The 22,483-nt window shown below is 57.5% G+C and overlaps 1 protein-coding gene and 1 long non-coding RNA gene across 39 annotated transcripts in view; one reads left to right on the top strand and one right to left on the bottom strand.

Moving 5' to 3' along the window:
- Positions 1–22,483, top strand: part of ARHGEF10L (Rho guanine nucleotide exchange factor 10 like) — a 153,585-nt gene that overhangs the window by 45,033 nt on the left and 86,069 nt on the right. For 27 of the 38 annotated variants that reach the window (XM_070601211.1, XM_070601176.1, XM_070601255.1 and 24 more), the window contains exons 2-5: positions 5,294–5,373; positions 10,469–10,654; positions 11,470–11,503; positions 21,785–21,876. In XM_070601211.1, the coding sequence (XP_070457312.1) occupies positions 5,337–5,373; positions 10,469–10,654; positions 11,470–11,503; positions 21,785–21,876 (349 nt within the window). In that variant the 5' untranslated portion in view covers positions 5,294–5,336. Of the gene's footprint in view, positions 1–4,795; positions 4,950–5,149; positions 5,209–5,293; positions 5,374–10,468; positions 10,655–11,469; positions 11,504–21,784; positions 21,877–22,483 lie in introns of those variants that run through there. The other 11 variants (XM_070601267.1, XM_070601205.1, XM_070601085.1 and 8 more) reach the window with 7 other exon arrangements.
- LOC139080507 (uncharacterized) lies at positions 647–16,087 on the bottom strand. The gene is made up of 3 exons (XR_011535064.1): positions 15,793–16,087; positions 7,924–8,027; positions 647–1,953 (listed from the first exon to the last, which is right to left on the bottom strand). It is a non-coding gene; the product is annotated as an uncharacterized lncRNA (long non-coding RNA).

Below are 22,483 nucleotides of genomic sequence, written 5' to 3'. Positions count from 1 at the left end.
AGTGAGGCTGCCCGGCTCGGATGTGCCAGCATCTGCTGCTTTCCCAGCTTCCGGGACTGACTTCTTGCCTGCCTGGACCCCCACCGCTCTCCCCGGGCCCCACCAGCCTCTCCCCAGAGGCCGGCCTCCCCGCTCCTCCGACACCCCCCAGGTGTGTTTCTCCAGGCCGTGCTCAGGAAGAGGGACTGGGGTGGGGGATGGCTCAGGATGGGGGAGTTTCACAGGCTAGGGAGGAGAGGGAGGGAGTGGGGCCGGAGCAGGCTGGGGAGCATTTCCTACTGGGCCTCTAGGCTGGTGGACTTTGAACCCCCGAGGGAGGAAGAACTGATAAGTGCTTGCTTTCTTAAATTAGAGCCAAGAAGACCCCTGCTGTGGTGAGCAGGGCTGCGAGGGTGGAGGGAGGTGCTGATGCTGGGTGGTCAGGGTCACTGAGCTTATCCTCTGGGGCACACCCTCAGCCCCAACCTGGGGGCTTGCTCCTCTGCGTCTCGCCCTGTCAGCGTGGTTGAAAAGCTTCCTGCAAGTCGCTCTGCAGGGTGTGGCTGGAAAGAGCACGGTTCAGTTCAGGGGCTGCCTGCCCAGCCGGTCTTGGCTGTCCTTTTTAAAGATTTTATTTTAGGGGCCGGCTCAGTGGCGCAGCAGTTAAGTTCGCACGTTCCGCCTCTCGGAGGCCTGGGGTTTGCCGGTTCGGACCCTGGGTTCGGAACATGGCACCGCTTGGCAAAAAGCTATGCTGTGGCAGGCGTCCCACATATAAAGTAGAGGAAGATGGGCACAGATGTTAGCTCAGGGCCAGGCTTCCTCAGCAAAAAGAGGAGGATTGGCAGCAGTTAGCTCAGGGCTAATCTTCCTCAAAAAAAAAAAAAAATCATAATAAAAAATAAATTTAAAAAAAGGAAAAAAAAAGATTTTATTTTATTTTATTTTCCTTTTTCTATCCGAAGGCCCCTGGTACATAGTTGTATGTTCTTGGTTGTGGGTCCTTCTAGTTGTGGCATGTGGGACGCCGCCTCAGCGTGGCCTGATGAGCAGTACCATGTCCGCGCCCAGGATCCGAACTGGCGAAACCCTTGGCTGCCGAAGCAGAGTGCGAGAACTTAACTACTTGGCCACGGGGCCAGCCCCTTGGCTGTCGTTTTTAAAGAGATGACCCCTAGGAGAAGAAAATCTCTTATAGCCCTGCCACCCAAGCACAGCACTGTTAATGTCACAATGACGACAGAGCTCCTGTTCCCGAGCGCTCACTCTGTGCGGAATACCTCGCACACGGCACTCCGCCCTCGTTGCATCGGCACAGAGCCCTGCGCACAGACAATTGTGAGAAACGGGTTAGTGAACTGCCGGCGCGTGGCCGAGCTGGGATTTGAACTCAGATCTAGCACCGGATCGCGTCCTTTTAACCACGGCCGTCGCGATTCCACCTCTCCAGTACCGTGGTGCTGCGGGCAAGTCCCTCCCTCCTCTGGACTCAGTTTCCACATCCGTGAAACCAGAGCTACACTGTCTTGTAGCTGCTTTCTGGTTCCGACACGCTGTGATGCTTTTGGGATAGTCTTCTTTCTAGAAAGGAGGCTGCTTATTTTCATTCCTCTCATCATAATGCTCACTGTAGAAGATCTGGAGAATTCGGAAAAACAGAAAGAAGGTACAGAGAAAATCTGTGACCCTGCTCCTGGAGCAGACACTGTTAACATCTCAGTGAGGCTCCTTCCTGTCCTCCTCGTCCGCGTGCTTTCAAACACAGTGGGATGCCCGTGGTTCTGTCCTCCCTGGGCCACTGCTGGCTTCCGTCCCTCTCTTTCACCAGCTGGACGGCCTCTTTCGCCACCGTCCCGGCAGGAAGGTTCTGAATTGCTTTTCAGAGAGAGGTTCCTTTCAGGGGCGTTGCAACACACTTCTTTTGGCTCAGACTCCCACCTTGGAAGCTTCTCCACCACGCCTAGCTCAAGGAGACTTAAAAATCAAAATAAGAAAGGAAACAGCTGAATGACTTCTCCTGTCTGCTCAGCGCTTTCGCACCCGTGCCCCGGCTCCGTGCGTGTGGCGGCCTGTGGGACCGACTGGGCAGGGGCGGGATGCCCACTGTGCCCGGATGGAGGGCGGGTGCAGAGAGGCCTGAGCTCACACGGGGAGGATGGAGAGGATGGGGCAGAGCCCAGCCAGCAGGTGGACCCGCTGCCCAGCCCGCTGCCCCCAGGTCCCCACAGCTCGAAGCTTTAGGCTCTCGGGGTCCCCCCGTGAACCTCCCTCAGGGCTTACACTCCTGGGGTGCAGAGTCCAGACAGAGGGTCCTATTTGCTGTCCTGCATTGTGGTGACCAGTGCTGCCTGGGGCTTTGCGGTTGGCCTCAGGTGTGCTGCTGGGAGCCCCGGGGGCCGGGTTGTGGGACCTCCACTTTACAGACGAGGACACTGAGGCTCGCCTGCCAGTGGATCTGAGATTCCCACCTGGGTCCCCAACTCCCAAGGCGGAGCTGTGGTCCTCACAGCTGTGCTACGAGTGTAATGACAGTCATAGACCAGTGTGTCCCAGGGACCCTTCCGTGAGCTTTACACGTGTTCACTCTTAATTTTCTTAATAACGCTGTGAGGTGGGTACTTTTTAATCCTTGTTTTGCAGATGAGTAAACTGAGGCCTGGAGCTGGCGTTAAGCAGCTACTCAGTTGTCAAGGTGTCATAGCCCCTGAGTGCGGGGACCCTGGTGGTGTCAGGTCCCTTGAACTCTTTCCTGACTATTGGGCCACCAGGGCCTCTGGCGGTGGCAGTGGGCTGCTCTGAGCCATCCCTGCTTCCTCACCCACATCCTTCTGAGACTAGGGACGTGTTTGTGGAAAATCGTGGCCACAGGCCCATGAGTGAGCACGGGGCTCACGGGTCTGTGTCTGTGCTTGGGGACCTCCCAGCCCCAGGTTAACTTGTGGCAGGTGCCCCCAGATTCCAGCCCCGAAGTCCAGGGAGGCAGTGATTAAAAGGAGTGAGACCGTGTTTGGGGTCAGTGCCCCTCATAGAATCCTACTGTTGTCACCTTGTTCCCTTGTCTCTGTGACCTTGGGCAAATCCTCACTTCTCTGAGCCTTGGTTTCCTGTCTGTAAATGGAACGATGCACATATGGCTTCGAGCTCCGATTGTGTTGGTGTCTCCCTTCCTTCCTAGGGACAGCCCTGGGCTTGGGGCGGAGGGCGGGAGTCGGCCCTGAAGGGTGCGGAAGAAGGGCAGGACACCTGACTTTCTGGCTTGGAGAGAAGTCTCCTGGGTTTCCGCATTATCAGAAAGTTGTGTTTAAGGAGCAGTTTGCACATGAGCCTGGGCTGGTGCCTCCTTTTTCTTTCTGTAAAATGGCTCTGAGTCCCCGGCTCCCTCCAGAGTGGTTCCGAACGGGCGCACGGGGCTGGGGAGCTGCTGGAGGATGCCGCGCACTCTCGTTTGAGCTCTCCACTCGCAGGGGTTCCGCGGACATTTTCGTTTGCTTTTCCAAGCCCTTTGCTGAAGATAACATTTCAGTCCTGAGAGTTTTCAGTGTGGGGCTAAAAGGCACTGTCACACGCGTAGTGGAGAGCAGTGTGCCTCTGTCAGAAGGGAAATGCAGTTCTGTTCTCTGACCCAGCAGATCCGTCTCTAGGAACGCGCCCTGCAGGTTCACGCGTCCGTTCGCCGGAGGCCCTGTGTGTGCAGGACAGTGGTCCCTGCCTTGTTTATACCACCAAAAGCCTGGAGAATCCTCAGCGTCCTTTGGCAGGGATTACGTCAATCATGGCGTATCCCCCCAAAATACCTGCAGCAGGTGGAAAACTGAGACTGATGCCCATGTTCTGAAATGTCGCCGAGGTTCTTAAGCAAAAAACGTAGCCGCAGCACAGTGTGCTTCCTCCTGCATAAAATGAGGCACATATCCAGGTGCGAGCTGGTGATACCTGGGATAGTTCTGGAAGGATCTTAAGGAACCAGGAACAGTGGTCACTTCCAGGGGATCAGGGCAACTGGGGTGGGAGGGAGACTTCCTTTTCATTGTACCCCCTTTGTCTTGTTTGGGTTTGGGGAGGCACTAGACATGGTGGTTGCTTAATGAGCACAGACTCTGGGGCCCATGGCCTGGGTTCAAACCCTGGCTCTGCCACTTCCTAGCTGTGTGATCTTGGGCAACTTACTTTAACCACTCTCGGCCTCATTCTCTCATTTATAATTTGGATTAATATATGTTAATATTATTTGTAGGGGCCGACCCTGTGGGTGAGCGGTTAGGTTTGCATACTCCGCTTCCGGCTCCGGGTTTTGCCAGTTTGGATCCTGGGCGTGGACATGGCACCGTTCATCAAGCCATGCTGAGGCGGCATCCCACATAGCAGAGGCAGAACGACCTACAGCTAGAATACACAACTCTGTACTGGGGGGCTTTGGGGAGAAGAAGGGAAAAAAAGATTGGCAACAGATGTTAGCTCAGGTGCTAATACTTAAGAAAAAAATTATCGCTAAAGTGCTTACAATAATGTCTGTAGGCATGTAGTAGGCACTAAGTGAATATTTGCTGTTAACAATTAATTGCTATTTACATGCATTCCATTTTTGTTTAGGAAGCCAGTTAATAAAAGTAAAGGTGGGCCGGTCTGGTGGCGCAGTGGTTAAGTGCGCACTTTCTACTTCAGTGGCCTGGGGTTCACCAGTTCGGATCCCTGCAGCCCTTTCATTCCTTCCACCCGTGTGCCATGGCCCGGCGGCCCCTTGCCAGCTGGCCACCCCCATGGGGCAGGATGGGGAGAGACAAAGAGAGAGTGAATGGCCTTCAGCGAGGCCGCAGGCGGGGCCTGGTGAGAGCGGCCGGACTCGAGGGAGCCGTGGTTACTGGGCAGCCAAAGGAGGAAGTGTCCGGCCATGACGGTTCAGGCGTGATCCAGCTTCTGGAACCTGGGGGCCTGAGTGTGATCCTGGCCTGGAGGGGGCTGGAGCCTCACCTGTAAGCCAGAGGGGACGACGGGGGTAGTCTAGCTGGACCCACCAGGCTCCCGAGGGTCCCTTAGCTTGGGGCTTTTGCTTCCTTTTGGAAGATCTGAGGCTGCGGGGCTTTCTGGGAAGATGGGGTTATGGTCCCGCAGCTTCTGGTTTTCTGGGTTAATGATTCATGATGAGTGGGGGCTGGGCCCTTTCCGGGGCTGTCCTGTGCTCCCAGAGCTGCTGAGAAAGGAGTGTGAGAGTCGGCAGGCGGGAACGCACAGGTCGTGAGCTGGTGACCACCCTTCTCTGTTGCCAAAACATCAGCCTTGAATGCCGTTCGATTCGATCTCTGGCTTCTTTTCACAGGCGAGCGGCTGGGACGGCGCTGGTCTGAGCTCGACCTTGTCTGATGGCTTCCTCCAACCCTCCTGCACAGGCTGCCAGAGGTACGGTACCCCAGGCTTCCTGCTGTCCCTCCTCCAAATGGGCCACTGGCTCTGGAGCAGGCCGACCCTTGTGAATCCTGGCTGCGCTGGCCGCTAGCTGTGTGCCCTTGGGCAAGTGACTTCACCTCTCTGCCTCTGTTTCCTCATCTGCAAGGTGGAAATGGTAATTTCCTCCTCACAGAGTAGGCTCCAGACGGGGCTTGATTCTTTGCCTGTCTCCCAGAGATCCCCAGAGAGAGGGGCAGAGCCCATCTGGGGATTGCACTGTGCTGGGGGGTGAAGCTTATGAATTGGGGGTGGGGCCCTGACGGTTGAGGGGAAGGGGCTGGGCTGTCCATCTCCATCTGTTAAGGTACAAGGTCAGGTCGACTAGCAGTGGTAAGGTGGCCAGAAACGGCAAAAAAAACAAAAAGCGAAAAAAAGAAGAAAGATACCTACTTATGCTAAAAAAGCGATGTCATTTATCTGAAATTCAATGCGATGTTCTGTATTTTGTCTGGCAAGCCTAGCAGTGGGGCCTTGCAGGTGGAATCCAGGCCCCACCCTGGAGGAGCCGGACCCCTGCCGTTTCACCCACTGGGCCCAGCTTCCTGTCCTCTCGTCCCCCCTTGGGGGAGGCAGATAGCAGAGTGGTCACGAGCCAGGGCTTTTTCACCAGCCTGATGCTGCCACTGACACTGGGAGCTTAGCTGAGTAACTTGGTGTCTCTATGGCTCAGTTTCGTCACCCATAAACACAGGGTAGTAATGACACCCTCTCCCCTGTTGTCGCAAGGTTTAAATATATGTAATGCCCGGTGTGTGGTAATCAATCGCTCAATGAATGGGAGCTGTGATCACTGTGGGGTGTCGGCAGGACAGGCTGTGTGTGCTCTGCTCTGAGCCCCGGGCAGAATCCAGGGAGTCGTGTCTTCCTCCGGGTTCTTCTCCAAAGGGTGGGGGGCCGGCATAGTGGGCCTGCCTTCTCCACCATGCTGGGTGGCCTCCCAGGTCCCCTGCCTCCTGGACTTGCTGGGGCTGGCTCTCCCAAGGATGGGGCGTGTCCAGGAACGTCAAAGGCGTGTGTGGCCAGCTGCAGTGGTGCCACCTGCACAGATGGGTGGGACGGGTGCAGTTCAGCTCTCAATTATCCAGGGAGGGGCCTCCCGATTTTTCCTTCTGATAAGGATAGATGTTTGACTGCCTGCGTCTCTGGAGCCTGGGAACAGAGCCTTGGGGACGAGCGCGTCTCCTGATTCATGACCGTGACTTTGGGGCCCAGAATGCCCCCCCGCTCTGGCCCCTGCTGCTGTGAGCACCCTGCACCCTTTCTCCCCCCCCACCAAGAGGGCCAGACATGGAGAGTGAGAACAAAATCGTTTTGTGATTAAATGGATTCAGTTCCATTCAGCAAACATGCGATGAGCATGTATTTTTCCAGCTGTGTCTGATATTGCCGCCTCGTATCATCTGGTCCAACCAGGCCCTTTGCCATTTTCCGATCCTTTGAGAGCTTCTCCTGGTCTTACCAAATGAAATTCACATTCCCCCAAACACCTCTTCAGCCACCTTAGAGCTCCCTTCATCCTTACTCCCGCCTTCAGCTCCGCTGGGTCGCTTGCTGTTCGTTCTCTGCACCTGCTGTGGCATTTAGCCTGGAACGCGGCCCCATGCGAGCCCGTCAGACGTTTGCTCATCCTTCAAGGCTCTGTGCAGGGCAGCCTTGTGCCTGAAGCCGCACGCAGTGTTGCGGCGGGCTGAGCCCCCTTGTCTCTTCCGGCACCGGCTCAGTCTCTGGGGTTTTAGGTTTTCCTCCTCCCCTATCTGCCTGCCTCACCACGCGTTGAGCTCCTTCCTGTTAAGGGGCCATATCTGACTTCTCCTGGACCCCCTGGCGCAGGGGCTGCTGGGGACAGTCCCTGGGATGCGGGCATGGCTTTGTTGATGGATGTGCTCGCTGGAGCCACCGTCCTCTTAAAGGGACAAGGTGCAGAGGTGACCCGAGTCCCTGGACACAGCCTGTGGGCCGGGTGGCCTGTGAGTGGGGAAGGCCTGCCCACCTCACCCAGAGTCAGGGGCTGGCCTGAGACTCAGGACAATCATCATAATAATAGTGATGATGATGATGATGCAACGATGATGATGATAAGCAGAGTCATCATCGCAAGAATAGCTGCCCTTTAGTGAGCCTCCCCCTGGCCCCAGGTTTATGGGTGTTGATTCATTCCGTCCTCCCAACAACCCTGTAAGGTGGGTACTATTATTGTCCTCATTTTACAGATCAGGACACTGCAGCTCGGAGGGGTGGATGAGCTTGACGCTCACACAGCCGGACTATGGGAGAGCTGGAGTCGGGACCCAGGTGGTCTGACTGAAACTGTAGTCACTACAATGGTGCCAGCCAGGTGCAAAGGGAAACCCTCCCCCATCACCTGCCCCGCAGATTCCAGAGGGCAGGGACCAAGGCACTGAAGCCCCCCTTGGTCAGGATGGGCCAGTTTTGGTGGTGGCAGCCTCACAGGGAGATGACATATAGTAAAGACTGGAAGAAGGTGACAGCAGGAGAAGATACCTGAGGAAGAACATTCCGGGTCCAGAGATTGAAGGTGCAAAGGTCCTGAGGCAGCAGCACGTCTGGTCCATCCATGATACAGCAAGGAGACCCATGTGGCTGGACTGGAGGGAGTGAGGAGAGAGCAGTAGGTGATCCTACACACACATTATGTATCCATAACTGAAACAGGTGTCAAAAACCATGTCAAAAGTAGTACCAAATGTGATTTCATTAATATTTTAATACAATAAGTTAAAATGTCTCAAATAAGCAATTCATAACAAAAGAAAATGCTGCCTGGGAATCCCCTAATTGATTTCATGACCCGCCAGTGGGCTGAGAACTGTGATTTGAAAACCGCTGATCTGGCTTCCGACTCAGGGAGCCCCTGGGTTCCTTGTTGGTTCACCCCCACGGGGCCAGGGGTCCAAGGGCTCACGCGACTGGAAGGGGAGCTGAGACAGATCTGGGTTCAAGTCCGGCTCCCCACTTCTTAGCGGTGTGACTGTGGGCGTATCACCTGACCTCTGGAAGCCTCGGTGGCCTCGCTGTATAAAATAGGGAGTTGTGAGGCTGGAAGTGGCAGCCGCGTGGGGCACATTTCAGAATTGGCTTCTCTGCACCCAGAGAAGGAGCCTGTGCACAGGCCACAGCTCTGCCCAGAGTCCACCGCTGCCGACGCCGGCCCCCGGGTCCCCAGAGCTCCCAGGAGGGGGGCTGGCCCCCACCTCACTGGCCCCGTGTGGTCACCATCCTCAGAGGAAGCTGGGGGAAGGGGTTTCTTGAATTTGATACATTTGTACCTAAAATGTTCTGCTCCGGAAACCCCTAGGTCCCTGTGGGGGAGGGGTTGGATTCTTCTGGGCACAGAGACTGCTGGAATCGGCTGTGTCCATCTCTCCGTCTGCTGGTCCTTCCCTCCATCTCTCTGCTCCGTCCGCCCCCCCCACTCACTCATCCACCCACCTGAGAGCGCCTGCTGGGGCTGGGTCCGCGTGGACGAGGCGGCCCTGTGCTCGAGCATCTCAGGCCGGGAGGGGCAGGAATGACAGCAGCAGGTGTTCTCGGGTCACCCTTACACGTGCCAGGCCCTGCGCCAGGTGCTATAGCTACCCCGGCCGTTCTCAACTGGGGACGATTGTGTCCCCCAGGGGACATCTGGCAAAGTCTGGAGACATTTCTGCACAGCTGCAAGGTGCTACTGGCGTCTAGTGGGCAGAGGCCAGGAGTGCAGCTTCACATCTTGCCGTGCCCCCACGACAAAGACCACGTGCCCCCATGTCAACAGCGGTGAGCTGAGAAACCCTGACCCACATCTCAGTTTACACTCACATTAGCTTATGGGGTAGGTGCTGTCTTTATTCTCCAGTTTACAGAGGAAGAAACCAAGGTTCAGAGAGGTGAAGTGACTTGCGCAGAACCACACAGCTGGTAGGCGGCCCAGACAGGACGGGCTGAGCCCAGAGCTCATGCTCTGCACCGTATGGCATGAGCCGTGACAGGATGGCCCGGGCCAGCCAAGGAGGGCTGGTCAGCCTCATAGACTGTTAAAACCAGACCACACTGCCCTTTGGTTTTGGAGCTGGTTTGTGGGAAGGGGGAGCGGCTTAGCGGACTTGAGGTTCTGTTCAGGCTCAGATTCTAGGAGAGATGCTCTTTAGAATAGATAAGCCATCTCTTCAGCCATTTAACGAGAGTCGCCTAGTTCCTACGCTGGGCCAGGCCGGGACCTGTCCCCTTAAAGGGAACAGTAGGAGGGCCTGCTCTTAGGGATCCGAGATTGGTAGGGGGAGCCCAAAGCATCCTTACACATTCTAGAAACAGATGAAGAAACAAAGGGCAAAGACAGGGAAGGGGGCCAGGACCGCCTTCACTTAGGGTGGTGGGGGCACTCCCAGCTAGAGCTGAGCTTTGAGGGGTGACAGGAGGACGTGGCCATGAAGGGGATCTCCCAGGTAGGAGAAGCAGGGTGTGAGGCCCGGCTGGGCAGACCTCCACGCTGGGAGCACGGCCCTCTATCTCTACCCCTGGCCAGTCGGCGCCCTGGAGCCTGAAAGCTGGCTTCCTTCAGGCTCCAGACTCTTCCAGGCAGCTGTGTTTCACACCGCCACGCAGACCAAATAAAGTGCAGCATGCAGAACGAGCCTGTATGTGCCCATTCCTACATCTGCAAAACGCACAGACACGCATGCACACGGAAACACGCAGGAAGGTGTGTGCCCACGTGCACATGCGCAGATGCATTGAAAAACCCCTTCTCTTACAAAATAGCAAAATAGAAAACAAGAATATGAAAGACCTACAGTCAAGTTCAGGTGTGTGTATGCTTACCATGGATGCTTTCTCCCTCCCCTCTGTCCACTGCCTGTCTGCTCAGACCCCCAACCCAAACACAGAACCCAGCAGGGGCACAGGAGGGCCGCTTGGCCTGGGCACGGGTTTAATCTAGTTTCTGGGAACTGCCCTTGTGCCCTCACTCAGACCTGAGCTGCTCGCATAACCTCCCTTGACCAAACCCCGAAGAGGAGACCCTGCAGCCGGCTAACGCCTCCCTCCCTTCCAGGAGATCAGCTGGTTCCCGGAGGCCCAGGCACCTCCCCCGAGGCGGAGGACGACCCTGGAGAGGCCTTTGAGTTTGACGACAGTGACGATGACGAGGACACCAGCGCTGGCCCGGGCGTCCTAGGGGTTGCTCCAGAGAAGGATGGAGCCGCCCCACTGATCCACTTGGACTCCGCCCCTGTCACTGGTAAGGTGTTCTGGGAGCCTCGGGTGCTCCCATTTCCGGGCCTCTGGGGCTATAGCAAGTTTAGGGCTGGGTGGAAGCTCCAGGCCCCCAGTGATGCCTGTGGCCTCTCCGCTGTCCCCAGAAAGCAGGAAGGGAAAAACCGCTGGGAAGAAGCTGCATTCCATTGCTTCCCCTGGGAACCGGAGATTCCTAGCGTTCCTGTAGCATGTGGCCCACTTGGGCCCATCGTAAATGGAAGTGGCCTGGCTTGTGCTTTGGACCCAGTTGTGCCCAGGGCTCGTGTCTGTGCAGCACCCCCACCTCCCTGCAGCTTCTCCCAGGCAGTCACCCCAGCCAGAGGAGCAGGCTCCCAGAGCTGCCCCCTCCCGTCGGCCATGGGGAGCCGGCGGCCTTGGGGGCGGAAGGGCCCTGATAAGGCTGGTGTTAAATGGCAGCTTCTGGACTCTTGATTCTGTCATCTGGGAGAGACTCGGGACTGGATTAGCAGGAACTTCCCGCAGGCTTGGGGACAAGGGGTTCCTTGAGGAGCTGGGGGGGCGGGGGCGGGCGCAGGCCCAGAGCAGGCAGGGCGGCTGGTTCCTGTCGGACTTAGGATGTGGGCCGTGGGGGTGGGGGTGAGGTGGTGCAGGCAGGACAGGTAGGAGCTTAATGACAGTGCAGTGGCTGGGGGAAGGGAGGCAGGCACCCAGCAGGCACCCAGGCCACCAGGCCCTGTCTCTGCCCCCCAGGGAGGCTGGGAAAGGGGGCGGGGATGGGCTGAGTCTATCTGGCCAGCCTCTGGCCTGACGGGCTCTCCCTCTCCTCTTCTCCTGCAGACCCAGACCCAGCGGCTGCACCGCCCCAGACACAGTAAGTGAGCCTCGTTCGTTTGCTTTGGCGGCAGGAAAAAGAGGGTCCCCTGGGCGGGAGGTGTGGGAGGGGGCGCTGCGGCCCGCAGGGCCCCGCACAGGCCTTTGCCTAAGGAGGACACAGTTCCAGATCCCTGGCCCAGAGGAAAGAGGTCACTGCCTAAACTCATGCTACCCCTTCCTTTATTTTGCCCACAAGCCTGTGAAACAGCAGAATGCAGGCCTGGCTCCACAGCCTGGCTGTGCCCCTTGTTAGCTGTGTAGCTTGAAGGAGTCGCATAAACTCCCAAGTGTCAGTCTGTTCTTGTGCAAAATGGAAACAATGCAGTTCCCACCCCACTGGGTTGCGCCCCTGGTGCTTGTTTCTGCCTTCACTGTTTGTTTTGCCAACACCTCCATCCCCTGTGACTGTCGTTGGAGACTCTGCCCTTCTCTACCTGGGAGCCTGTGTGATCAGGGCGCCTAGTGGCTAAACGCCTGGATGCTGGCATGCCCGCCTCGGCCTCCAGCCCCAGCCCCGGCCGTGGGTCCCTGTGTGTCACAGTTCTCTGGGCTTTGGTTTCTCATCTGTAAAATGGGCCACTGCCTCCTCCCCAGAAGAACAAAGAACCAGCCTTGCTTGATCAAGGCACTTGCTTTTAGCATGTTCTCTGTGGTCCTGGGTGGTCGGCTCGGGGTGGAGTGTGTGTTGGGTGTGGAGGCTGTGAGAGCTGAGGCCTCTGGGAGCTTTGTTCCCTGCTGCTCGCCGCCTGGCTTTGGGGACCTGGGTGCTCAGAGAGTCTTCTTCTAAGGGAAGTGTTAGTGGTGGATCTAGGTCCTGGGGTTTATGGCCAGGGACCCCGGGGTGGGGGGAGTGGTATTTGAGGCTCCCAGTGCCTTCTTGGTGTGCGCTGAGCCAGGGGGCTAATTCTCAGGCAGGTGTGGCCCAGCTGGAGGTCTCAGAGATGTAGATTGTGGCCGGGCCACCTGGAGCCAGCAGATGGCAGTCCTGGATTCAAATCCAATGCCAGGAGTCCTGATATGTGCTCATTTGCCATCTGGAGTGGGCCGACCCTGCCACTGTGTAATTAAGGCCAGGAGTAGGGGCCCGTGGCCTCTCCTCCCTGATTAGCACCTGATGTGAGTCACAGCCCTGCCCCTGGGCTGGGGAGTTCTGAGATGGCTGTGATCTCCCAGCGATTCTAGCCCTCCGGGGTGGGCCAGGAAGGAAGCTGCCAGAAACTCAGTCTGGACAAGTGGACAGCAAAGGAACCCCAGGGAACTGGGACGCTGACCCAGGGGGCCCAGGCAGGCGTCTTGGCTGAGCAAGTGAGCGTGAATTCACTGGTGGGAGAGGGGAGGGCTGGGGAGGTCCACATGGAGGAAGCCACTCAGCAGAGGCTGGGGGTGGGGTGGGATACGGTGTGGGCAGCCAGTAGGTGCACCCCTACCTGGGGTCTGGTGCTCTTGATTCTCTCAGGCCACCCTCCTGGAGACCCTGTTCCCAACCTCGGGGTCAGGAGTGTGGCAGCATGAGCTGTCCCTGCCCGCCTTCTCTCTGTGTGTCCCGGATACCTGATGACTCTGCAGCCAGATCGTGTGCCTGGCCGGTGCCTGGTGCCATGCTGGGGCCGTGATGCAGCGGCTCCTACAGAGCTGGTGCTGTACGGTGTTGTGTTGTTTTCATTAGCCCACTGGGTCAGGACAGCTGAGAGGGGGCCGGGCATTTCCGAGAGAGGGTCGAGCCCCTGCCTTTGACCCACTGCCTCCTGCTCTGCCCCCCAGTGCCACCCTCTATCCTCACCCTGGAGCTGCTCCAGCCCCATTGACTCCATCTCCTGGGGGCATGGGGGCGTGAGCTGTGGACATTCCACTCCCTGCTCAGCCCCTCACTAGCTGGGTGGCTTTGAGCTGCCTGGGAACCTCTGTGAGCCTCAGTGTCCCCATCCGTAAGATGGAAATAATAATAACCACCTCGAAGCTTCGTGAGGAATAAGTGAGGCTGGTTGCGGGAAACACCAGCTGTTCCTAAGTACGCACTTCACATTCACTTCTGCTCCCACCTCCTGTCTGGTTTGGATGCTTCCAGTATGACGGGGCCAGAGGGGCCGAGACTGTGTGCCCAGGGCCTCGGACTCCGGACTCCAGGGCTGGGCCTGGATCACTGGGGCAGCATCTCACCATCGCCAGGCGTGAATAAGCATCGCTGGGAAGTCCCCTGAGTGGGGCCACGTTCACGGCACATGAGGCCCTGCAGAGCGTTGATCACCAGCCGTCCTCAGAGGCCTCCGTTCCAGCCCCTTAATTTGACAGATGGGGACAGTGAGGGGCGGGCTTGCCCAAGGTTGCACAGTGAGGCTCTGGCGGCTTCCTGACTCCCTGTCCAGTGCTCTCGCCGCTGCTCCCGGCTTCTTTCCCTCCCTCCCTGGGCTCCATTTACTTAAGTTCCAGCTGCTTCCCTGGGTGATTCCTCTGGGAGAGAATCAGTCCAGATCACTTTCCTTCTCCTTGTTTTCGAAGAGAAAGGAAAAAAAAAAATCTTGATTTTCTTTTTCTTTTCTTTAACTTCCCCAAAGGTAGTCACTAAGCAAACACTGCTTTGCAAAAGGCAGTCTCCAAGAGGAGGACGTTTCACCTCTTGTCACTGCATTTCCTCCACGGCTCCTGCCCTGAGGTTTGGAAACGGCCCTGGGCTGTCCTGGCTGCCCACCTGGCCTCCAGGGAAGCGGGCTCGGGTCACAGGCACAGTTAGAACAACAGCCCACATCCGGGCCGGGCTGCCTGCCGCCTCCAAGTGACCTCCCTCCCATCAGGCTCATCTTTGCCTCCAAGTGACCTCCCTCCCATCAGGCTCATCTTCGGCGGTGGCGGGAGGGGAGGGGGCAGGGCCAGGCCTCATCCCCACTTCCCAGCGCCCCAGGCAGGAGCGAGGTGGGGAAAGTGAGGGCTGGAGTCCGAGTCTTCCAGGGCCTCCAGGCTCGGTCCCTGAGCCACACAGAGCTGGCTCCAAGTCTCGCTCTGCTCCTCACTAGCTGTGCGTCACTGGGCAAGCTTCTTCCCGTCCCCAGCCTCACTTTCTTAATCAGTAAAATGGGGATAACAGATTTGCTTTCTTGCCCGGCTCTGTGAGGTGTACGTAGGTTAATGTTTACGCAATGCTTAGTCCGGCCGGCGCGTTCTGGCTGCTCCAAACCTATTTGCTGTTGTTTTTCTGGGCCCTGGTTTAGATTCGTTTTAGAGGGAGCTGGTTGGGCAGACAGACAGACAGACAGACCTGGGTGGGATGCGGCTCTCCCTGACCCGCTACGCCACCTCTCTGAGTCTGCACAGGAAGCGAATCCCATCTGCTGGGGGTGGTAGAGAGGCTGACCGAGGCTGACCGGCAGTCCAGGGGACCTCGGCAGGGGCATTGGGCCCACCTGTGGCTGTGAGCCCTGTGGACTTCCCAGTCCCTTCGCCTGCTTGGCTGAGTTGCCCAGAGGAGGCAGCCAGGCTGCTGCGGGGTGAACAGAGCTGCTGGCAGTTGCTGGGGGCGTGTGGTGCTGAGGCCGGTTGGGGGGGGTGTGGGCAGTTTTAGGGTTGGGCCACCCTGCTAAGCAATCCCAAGGAGTGAGGGTGGCTGGGATGTCGTCTGTCCTGCTGCTGGGCACAACCAACCTTCCAAGTGCTCAGCCTCCAGGTGGCACTTTCCCTTTCCTCAGTGGGAACATTGGTTACCAGATAACAACAACAATGGCAAACAATAATAGTAAGAAGAATGATCTTGCTTGTCTGGGTACGAGACACCGAGCTACATGCCCAGTCCCGTTTGCTCCTCCTGTCTCTAGGATGTAGGTACTGCCATCACCCACATTACAGGAGGGGAAATTGAGCCTCAGGGAAGTTGAGGGGGGCCACGGTTCCATATAGATAGTACCTGATCATTCAGAACAGAGACCAGAACCAGGGCCTCGCCGACCGGAGGCCAGGCATCTGACCACTACGCTACCCTCCAGGGACACGCTGCGGACTGCAGGGCCAAGCCCAGGCTTTGGCTCACGGGGGAGGGTGTGGCCAGCTCACAGGAATAATCCGACTGTGTGTGTGTTTATTGGGGTAAGCATTCTGCCTGCTAGGAGACGCTCTCTGAGCTCTTGGTGGAATGTTCCACAGACCCCACCTGGGGAGCCAGAGTGACTTCACTCTGCCTGTGTGTGATCTGGGTGAGGCCCCTTCCCTTGAAATGGGAGCAGCCCCCTAGGAGACGGGGACTGTTGATTATGCTCGTTTTGCAGATGAGGAACTGAGGCTTAGGGAGTTGAGGTACTTTACCTGAGATCTCGTGGAGCTGGTCAATGGCAGGGCTGGAGCTCGGCTGTCTGGCCCCACAGCCATCTGGCGGAGCCGGCAGGGTTGGCCTTTCCCGGTGGACTTTGCAGCCCGCACACTTACAGCCTCCCCGCGCTCTCGCTGGGGGAGTCGTGCCTAAAGAGCAGTCCTGAGTGCCCCGTGCTCGCAGGGAACAAGGGCGTGCGCGTCACCGGCTCCCCGTGTTTTCCCTGGACTCAGGCTGTGCCTCTCAGCTCTCTGCACTGGCCGTGGACTCCGGCGCCCTCTGGAATTGTTTGTTTTTGCTGCCCAGTTCTGTTGCCATCCCAGAGGGCCCCCCACGGTCTCAGCATTCCTGGTGGGTCAGGCCTTTGGCTCCTGGCCCTGCTGTGGGTACTCTCAGAGGCTCCCTGGAGAAACCAGTCTTCCTCCTTCCTGGCCTTGTCCAGACATGATGGACTGTGCTGTCCACTGGCCAGCGTCTCGCACCTGGGCCTGGATCCTGAGGGAAGCACTTGGTAGCTGGACTCCTGGAAGGGCCAAGGACACCCATCGTCCCTGGACGTCCCAGGTGCTGAGAGGATCAGGCCAAGAGGAGGCCAGGCCCAGGGAGGCAGCATTTGAACAGGGTGGAAACAGGGCACCAGAGGGCCTGCCTGCAACCTGGCCGTGTCCTTGTGTCTTCTGAGGCTGATGGGCATGGGGAGCGTGGGGGCTCTTGGGAGGGGCAGCTCGACAAGGCTGGGGGAGCTCCCCGCCCCGGAGGGAGATCTCCCTGGGGAGTCGGTCATGGAGTTATGGCTCAAGGCTTTGCAGACCACTGCAGACCCAGTCCGGGTTGTGTGGAATCCAGGGCTTGTCCTAAACTGGCCGTTCCCGCCATCTGGAGCATTTATAGCCTCCTGGGTCCTGTCCTGCAGGGTCTGAGTGGGACCCGAGGCCTGGCAGAGATCAGCTCCCCCAGTGGAGTCCCGTATGGGAGGGACATGGAGACAGGCCTCTTTTTCCATTAAAGACCTGTCTCTGGCCCCTTGCCAGTCCCTCACTTGGAAAAGCTGTATTTTGTTTTTGTTTTTCTCTTTTCCACCCCTGATTTCAGGTGGTTTCCATGTCAGAGCTGTGAGCTTTGGTTCACAGACCCTTTGCGTACCCGGTATAAAAGCCACACGGTCTCTCCCCTGAGAAAGGTACCCGTGCCCCTTCGCTGCATCGAGTACCCCTTTCAGGAATCCCGTGACGTCCCTCCCTGCGTCCTGCAGGCATAGGACTTGGCCTTACTCATCTCTCATCTGTGGTGCCTGGCGCAGGAAGGCGCGATGCTGATAGTTCATATGTGCACGGACTTTACAGTTTATGCAGCTCTTTCCATACACATCTTGATTCTCGCAACTGTGGTGGGCAGAATAACGCACCCTCCCCCAAAGATTACCGTGTCCTAATGCCCAGAACCTGTGAGCACGCTACCTTATATGGCGAAGGGCCTTTGCAGATGGGATTAAGTTAAGGATCTTGAGATGGGGAGATTGTCCTGGATGATCTGGGGGCTCCGGTGGAATCACAAGGGTTCTTGTAAGAGGGAGGCCGGAGGGTCAGAGTCAGAGAGATTGAAAGATGTCACACTGCTGGCTTTGAAGGTGGAGGAGGGGGCCATGAGCCAAGGGATGCAGGCTGCTTTCAGAGGCTGGGAAAAGACAAGGGGACGGACCCTCCTCTTCAGCCCCCAGAAGGAGCACAGCACTGTCTTCTACGCCTTGCTTTTAGCCTAGTCAGACCCATCTTGGACTTTTGACCTCTACAGCTGTAAGGTAATGTATTTGTGTTGTTTTTAGTCACTAAGTTTGTGGCAGTTTGTCCCAGCAGCAGTAAGAGACTAATAAAACAGCCCTGGAAAGAGGGAATTGCTTTGGGTCACATTCTGCAGACCCAGAGAGGTGCAATCACTGGTCCGAGGGGGCTGGGATGGCAGGCAGGGGCGCTTGGGCTCAAAGCCAGAGGGCAGGGGCTCTGGTTATCTTCCTCTGCAGTCCCCTGCCTACCCAGGACAGTGCTGGGGCCCACCCTTGGCTAGTATTCTGCCAGCTGGCTGGGACTCCCCCTGCCCTTTGCCTCCGTCCTCCATCCTTCCATCCTACACATCTTTACTGAGCGCCTCCAACATGCCAGGCACTCCAGAGCCCCAGGCAGACAGCTCCCGTCCTCGGGGGCTGACATTCCGGGTCAGATTGTACTATTTGATGTGGCTGGCTGTGTGTACGGGCTCCATAGCCACATAGTAATACATGTATTCAGCACTTATTATTCACCAGGCCCTGTTCCAAGGGCTTCACCTGCCCCATCTCATTAATCCTCACGACACTCTTACAGGTGGGCACTATTGTAATCCCCACGTTACAGATGTGGAATTGGGCACAGAGAGGACGCATCTTCAGCCTAAGATCACAGAGCTGAGATGAGGCAGAACTAGAGTGAAACCCAGTTGGCTTCCAGAACCAGTGTTCAAACCCCCTGTGCTCCCGTCTCCCGCGTGGATCTGGCTTGGATCTGCCCCATCTGTACCTTAGCTCCCTGACCAGGACCCGCCCACGGCTGCATCTGCCTCACCCTCCGTTTCTTCTCTAGAACGGGAAATCAGATGTAAGGATCAGATGTCCGTCAGTGAGCTGCTCTTTGTCACTGCCCCCAAAGGGTGCGGCCTGTCTGGGGCAGACTGCGGGGCACGAGGGCCCCCCACTGGTGGGGGCATTGCTTAATGTTTCCTGAGATGTGTTTTTCTCTCTTTCTTTTTCTTAGTCATATAGGTTTATTGTAGAAAAATTGGAAAGTACGGAAAATGATGGACTAAAAGCAAGCTCTCTTTCTGCGCTGTGTGTTTCTGTCCAGCTCCTTTGCTGTGCACGTGTACGAGTGTACATAGGTTTTTATAGAACAGTGGTTTTATTGCACATGCTGTTTCGCGGCTCGCTTTTTGACCTCATTCTCCATTGTGAGTATTTTCCCACGGGAACCTGTGTTCTACGACACCCCGCATGGCTCTTGATATGTTGTTTCTGGGGATGCAGTGCCTGTCCGTGGTCTGACTGCCGAGCCTGGGCCCTCGAGATGTCAGCAGGGGAGGTGGCGAGCCCAGAGCAGAAGGCCGGATGGGGTCTGGGTGGGCATCTATGGCTATGGGGCCAGGCTCTTGTGTTGAGATGGTGAGGGCCTTGGTGCTCACTCCCCTTTGGGAGGACTGTGTTGTGGGTACCAAGTCAGGGACCTCTCCTCCCCTGGGGCTCCTCACCCCTCTAGCCATCCAGTAAGTGGATTTGTGACCATGCGTGGGGTGGCATAGGACAAACAGACTGGCTCCCCAAACCCTTCTGTATGTGAGCGATGGCCGGGCTGCAGTGGGAAGAGGTGAATGCATGCAGGTGGGAGGGACCCTGTAACTGGGGAGGGGGAAAGAGGTACCCACCAGGAGGATTTATCGTATGCTCAGACCCTGTGCCTTCTGTATTTACTCCTTACTAGAACCCTAAGAGCGAGGTACTGTTGCCCCATTTCACAGATATGGGAACTGAGGCAAAGAGAGGCGCTAAGTGCCTTACCTGCCTTATCTCGTCGTATCTTTGCAACAGGAAGTAGAAACGATTATTCACCCCGTTCCACAGCAGCTCTGGGACATTGAGTGACTGTCCTGGTACCCAGAGCCGGGTGGCAGAGCTGTGGTTTTATCCCAGGTCTGTTGGCTCCAGAGTGTCTGCTTCTTGACGTGTCAAATTGGGCAGCAGGCTCCATCTGGGCTTAAAGTTTTTGCTTCTTCTGTGTCTCTTGGATTTAGGGGTGGTGGGGGGTGATGCTCTGAGTAGGGCCACCCTGGGCAAGCCCTGCTGCCATGGCCCTCTGTACGCTACAGATTGGGTTCGACTCAGGCCTTATAAGGCAAATGTTGTTCTGGTCCTTTCTAGTCCTCAAAGGTGGAGTTCTTTCTCCTTTATATTTTTCATGCCTCGTCCTGGAAAAGGCCCCCGGAATGCCTCGTGTGTGCACGTGTGGGCCCCGCTGGCTGGGAGCCCTCAGACTGTTCCGGTTTTGGGGGTCTTCCCCCTGACTATTGTGTAGCTTCTGGGAAGGGACCCTGTGGCATCTGCTGTCCACGGAGACTCGCTGAGAAACAGGCCTGTCCCAGCAGCGGCAGGCCGGGCACTGCCATTCTCCAGAGTGGAGCATTGGTCGTCACTGAGTGTCCACTGTGTGCTGGGGCTGACGGAATGGGGCCACCCGGACAGAGCAGGTCCCTGTTGTCCCAGGGTACTCTCTCTCCCCTCGTCCCTGGCCGCTTGTCTCTAGAGAGGAGGTGGGCGCAGAGGGTGCCCTGAGTCTGGTCGCGAACACTGTCGCTGAGCTGGGGGGCCTGGGAGAGATCCTCCCATCTGTCTCCTGCGTCCTCTTTATCGCGGAGCTCCTCCTTCTCTGCTCCCCTCCATAGACTCGGCTCCTTTCCTTTGCATCTAGGTGGCAGTGGCCTCACCTTCTAAGTCTGGTGTCATCCTAGTTCTCTGGCCTTTCCTCTGTAAGCTGAGAGGCATTACAAGTGCAGGAAGCTCAGATAAGAATGCGATAGTGGGCCTCCTACTGCTTTTTATGGCTCTTTTCTTACCTGGAACCTTTGAGGAGGCCTGGCAAGGAAGGAGCGTTGGCTCACAAGGAGAATTACACTCTCCAGCCAGGCAGCAGCTGGGAGAGGCTGCCCCCCGGGTGGGTCGTGGCCTTGGGCAGTGGGAAGGGGCTGGGAGCAGGAGGGGCGCCGCCAGCCTCATCTCTTGCCCTGTGCTCCTCTTCCCTTGCCTGGGAGGCCTGCTCTCCATCGCGGTCGCGTCTGCTTGGGGACACCTGCTCCAGTCGGGGGCAGGAAGTTCAGGTCGTTCTTGGCAGCAGTGGCCGCCTGGGACGGTTGAAGGCCTCTGCCCTCGGATTGGCAGACGTGGCCTTTTTTTGAGCCTGGGCTTTAAAAAGAACAAAGAAAAGACTTTCACCTGGAATAGTTTCAGATTTGCAGAACAGTTGTAAAGGTAGTCCATATGCCCCCGTCCCCCGCCCTGCCTGTGGTTAACACCTTACACAGCCACGGACGGCACATTCGTCAGAACTGGGAATACCAATTGCCCAACGCCACACTTTGTGCAGATTCACTGGGTTTTCTACTTGTGTCCTTTTTCTGTCCCGGGACCCCATCCAGGATCCTGCATTTAGTTGTCATTTCGCCTGCCCTGCTCTGTGACTCTCTCAGTCCTTCCTGGTTTCCACGATCTCGCGAGACTTGGGGAGCAACGGGCAAGTATTTTGTAGAATGTCCCCCGATCCGGGCTTACCTGGTGTTTTTCTCGTGACTAGACCGGGGTTACGTCTCTCAGGGGTGCACGATGTCCCCGTGATGTCACTGGAGGTGTTCACTTGACGGCCAGGTTAAGTGGTGTCTGCTGTTCCCCAGCTGTCTCCCTTCTCTGCGTCCCGCCCGTCCTCGTCCTCCGGGGTGTGTGCGATTAAGCTCTGCCTTCCTCGCAGGATCTTGTGAAGCTTGGCAAGTCCTTGCTTCTCACAGGAGGTGGGGTCCCCAGCCCTAGCCTCCATCTTGCACGTGGGAGAATGAGGGAATGGGGATTCCATGGGGTCTGTCCTGGAGGAAAGATAGGGTGCCCTTGCCCAGAGATTCTCCATCCTTGTCGCTGTGAACACATTGGATCTTTACGCTCTTGGAAAGCAGAGGTCAGCCCTGCATGCCTTCTAAAGATGAGGAGACGGAGCGGGAAGGGGCTGGTCCAAGGCCCACCCAGCCGTGGCCTCCCCAGCACTGCTGACTCACCGCCCTCATGGGTGCGTGGCTCCTGGCCCTCAGTGCCCACTGCTGCCCTGGTGAGGGGCTGCCGGACGCTTCAGGGACCGCCATCCTGTCCCTGCTGGTCCCCGGCACCCTCCCTCTCCCTCCCGGTTCACTGGCATTATTCTCGGCCCGCAGGGTGCCGGCTGTGGTGAGCAACGGGGATGCCCTGGACACAGCTTTCTCTGGGGTCCGGTGTTCCAGCTGGAAGCGGAAAAGCTCCCGTCGTAGTAAGTCTGCCCGCTCCAGGTCCAAGCCCCAGGAGGGTGGTGCTGGGATAACCTCAGAGTGCCCTTGCTTAGGCCGAGAGAGCTGGTGCGGGCTTATGTGAGCCAAGGGGTCGTCCTTACTGGGTGGGCTGCTGTGGGCCTGGTGGCAGCTCCACAGTGGACCGGCCACGGCTCGCGCTTGAGAGCTGCCCCAGTTTGCCGCCTGCTGAGAGCCGTGGTCCAGGAGTAGCTCACACATTCTGCTGTTCGTCCATTCCTCAAATGCTTCCGAAGCTCCTACAACGGGCCAGGCTGGTCTAGGCGGTGGGTGTACCCTGCTGACCAAGACGGGGTCCCTCTGACACAGGCAGGCAGCTACCGTGCAGAGGGCAGGTGCCAGGATGGGGAGCAGGACTGAAGAGACTCCGTAAGGCGGCAAACGAGGGGCATGGGGCCGGTAGGTGTGTCCAGGCAGAGCGGCCAGCTTGTGCAGGAGGCCAAGGGCGAGGGGTCGCCTGGCGCCTGGGAAGCAGCAGGCGTCTGCATGGTGGAGGGTAGTGTCTAAGGGGTGGACGGGGCGGTGTGAAGCTGTTGTCTCCTCAGTTCCTCCCAGGGCCTCGGAGGCCAT

Source organism: Equus przewalskii, chromosome 2 (assembly GCF_037783145.1).
Source record: "Equus przewalskii isolate Varuska chromosome 2, EquPr2, whole genome shotgun sequence".
Classification (NCBI taxonomy): domain Eukaryota; kingdom Metazoa; phylum Chordata; class Mammalia; order Perissodactyla; family Equidae; genus Equus; species Equus przewalskii.
The sequence above is the reverse complement of the archived record's forward strand: the minus strand, read 5'-3'. Positions and strand labels throughout refer to the sequence as shown.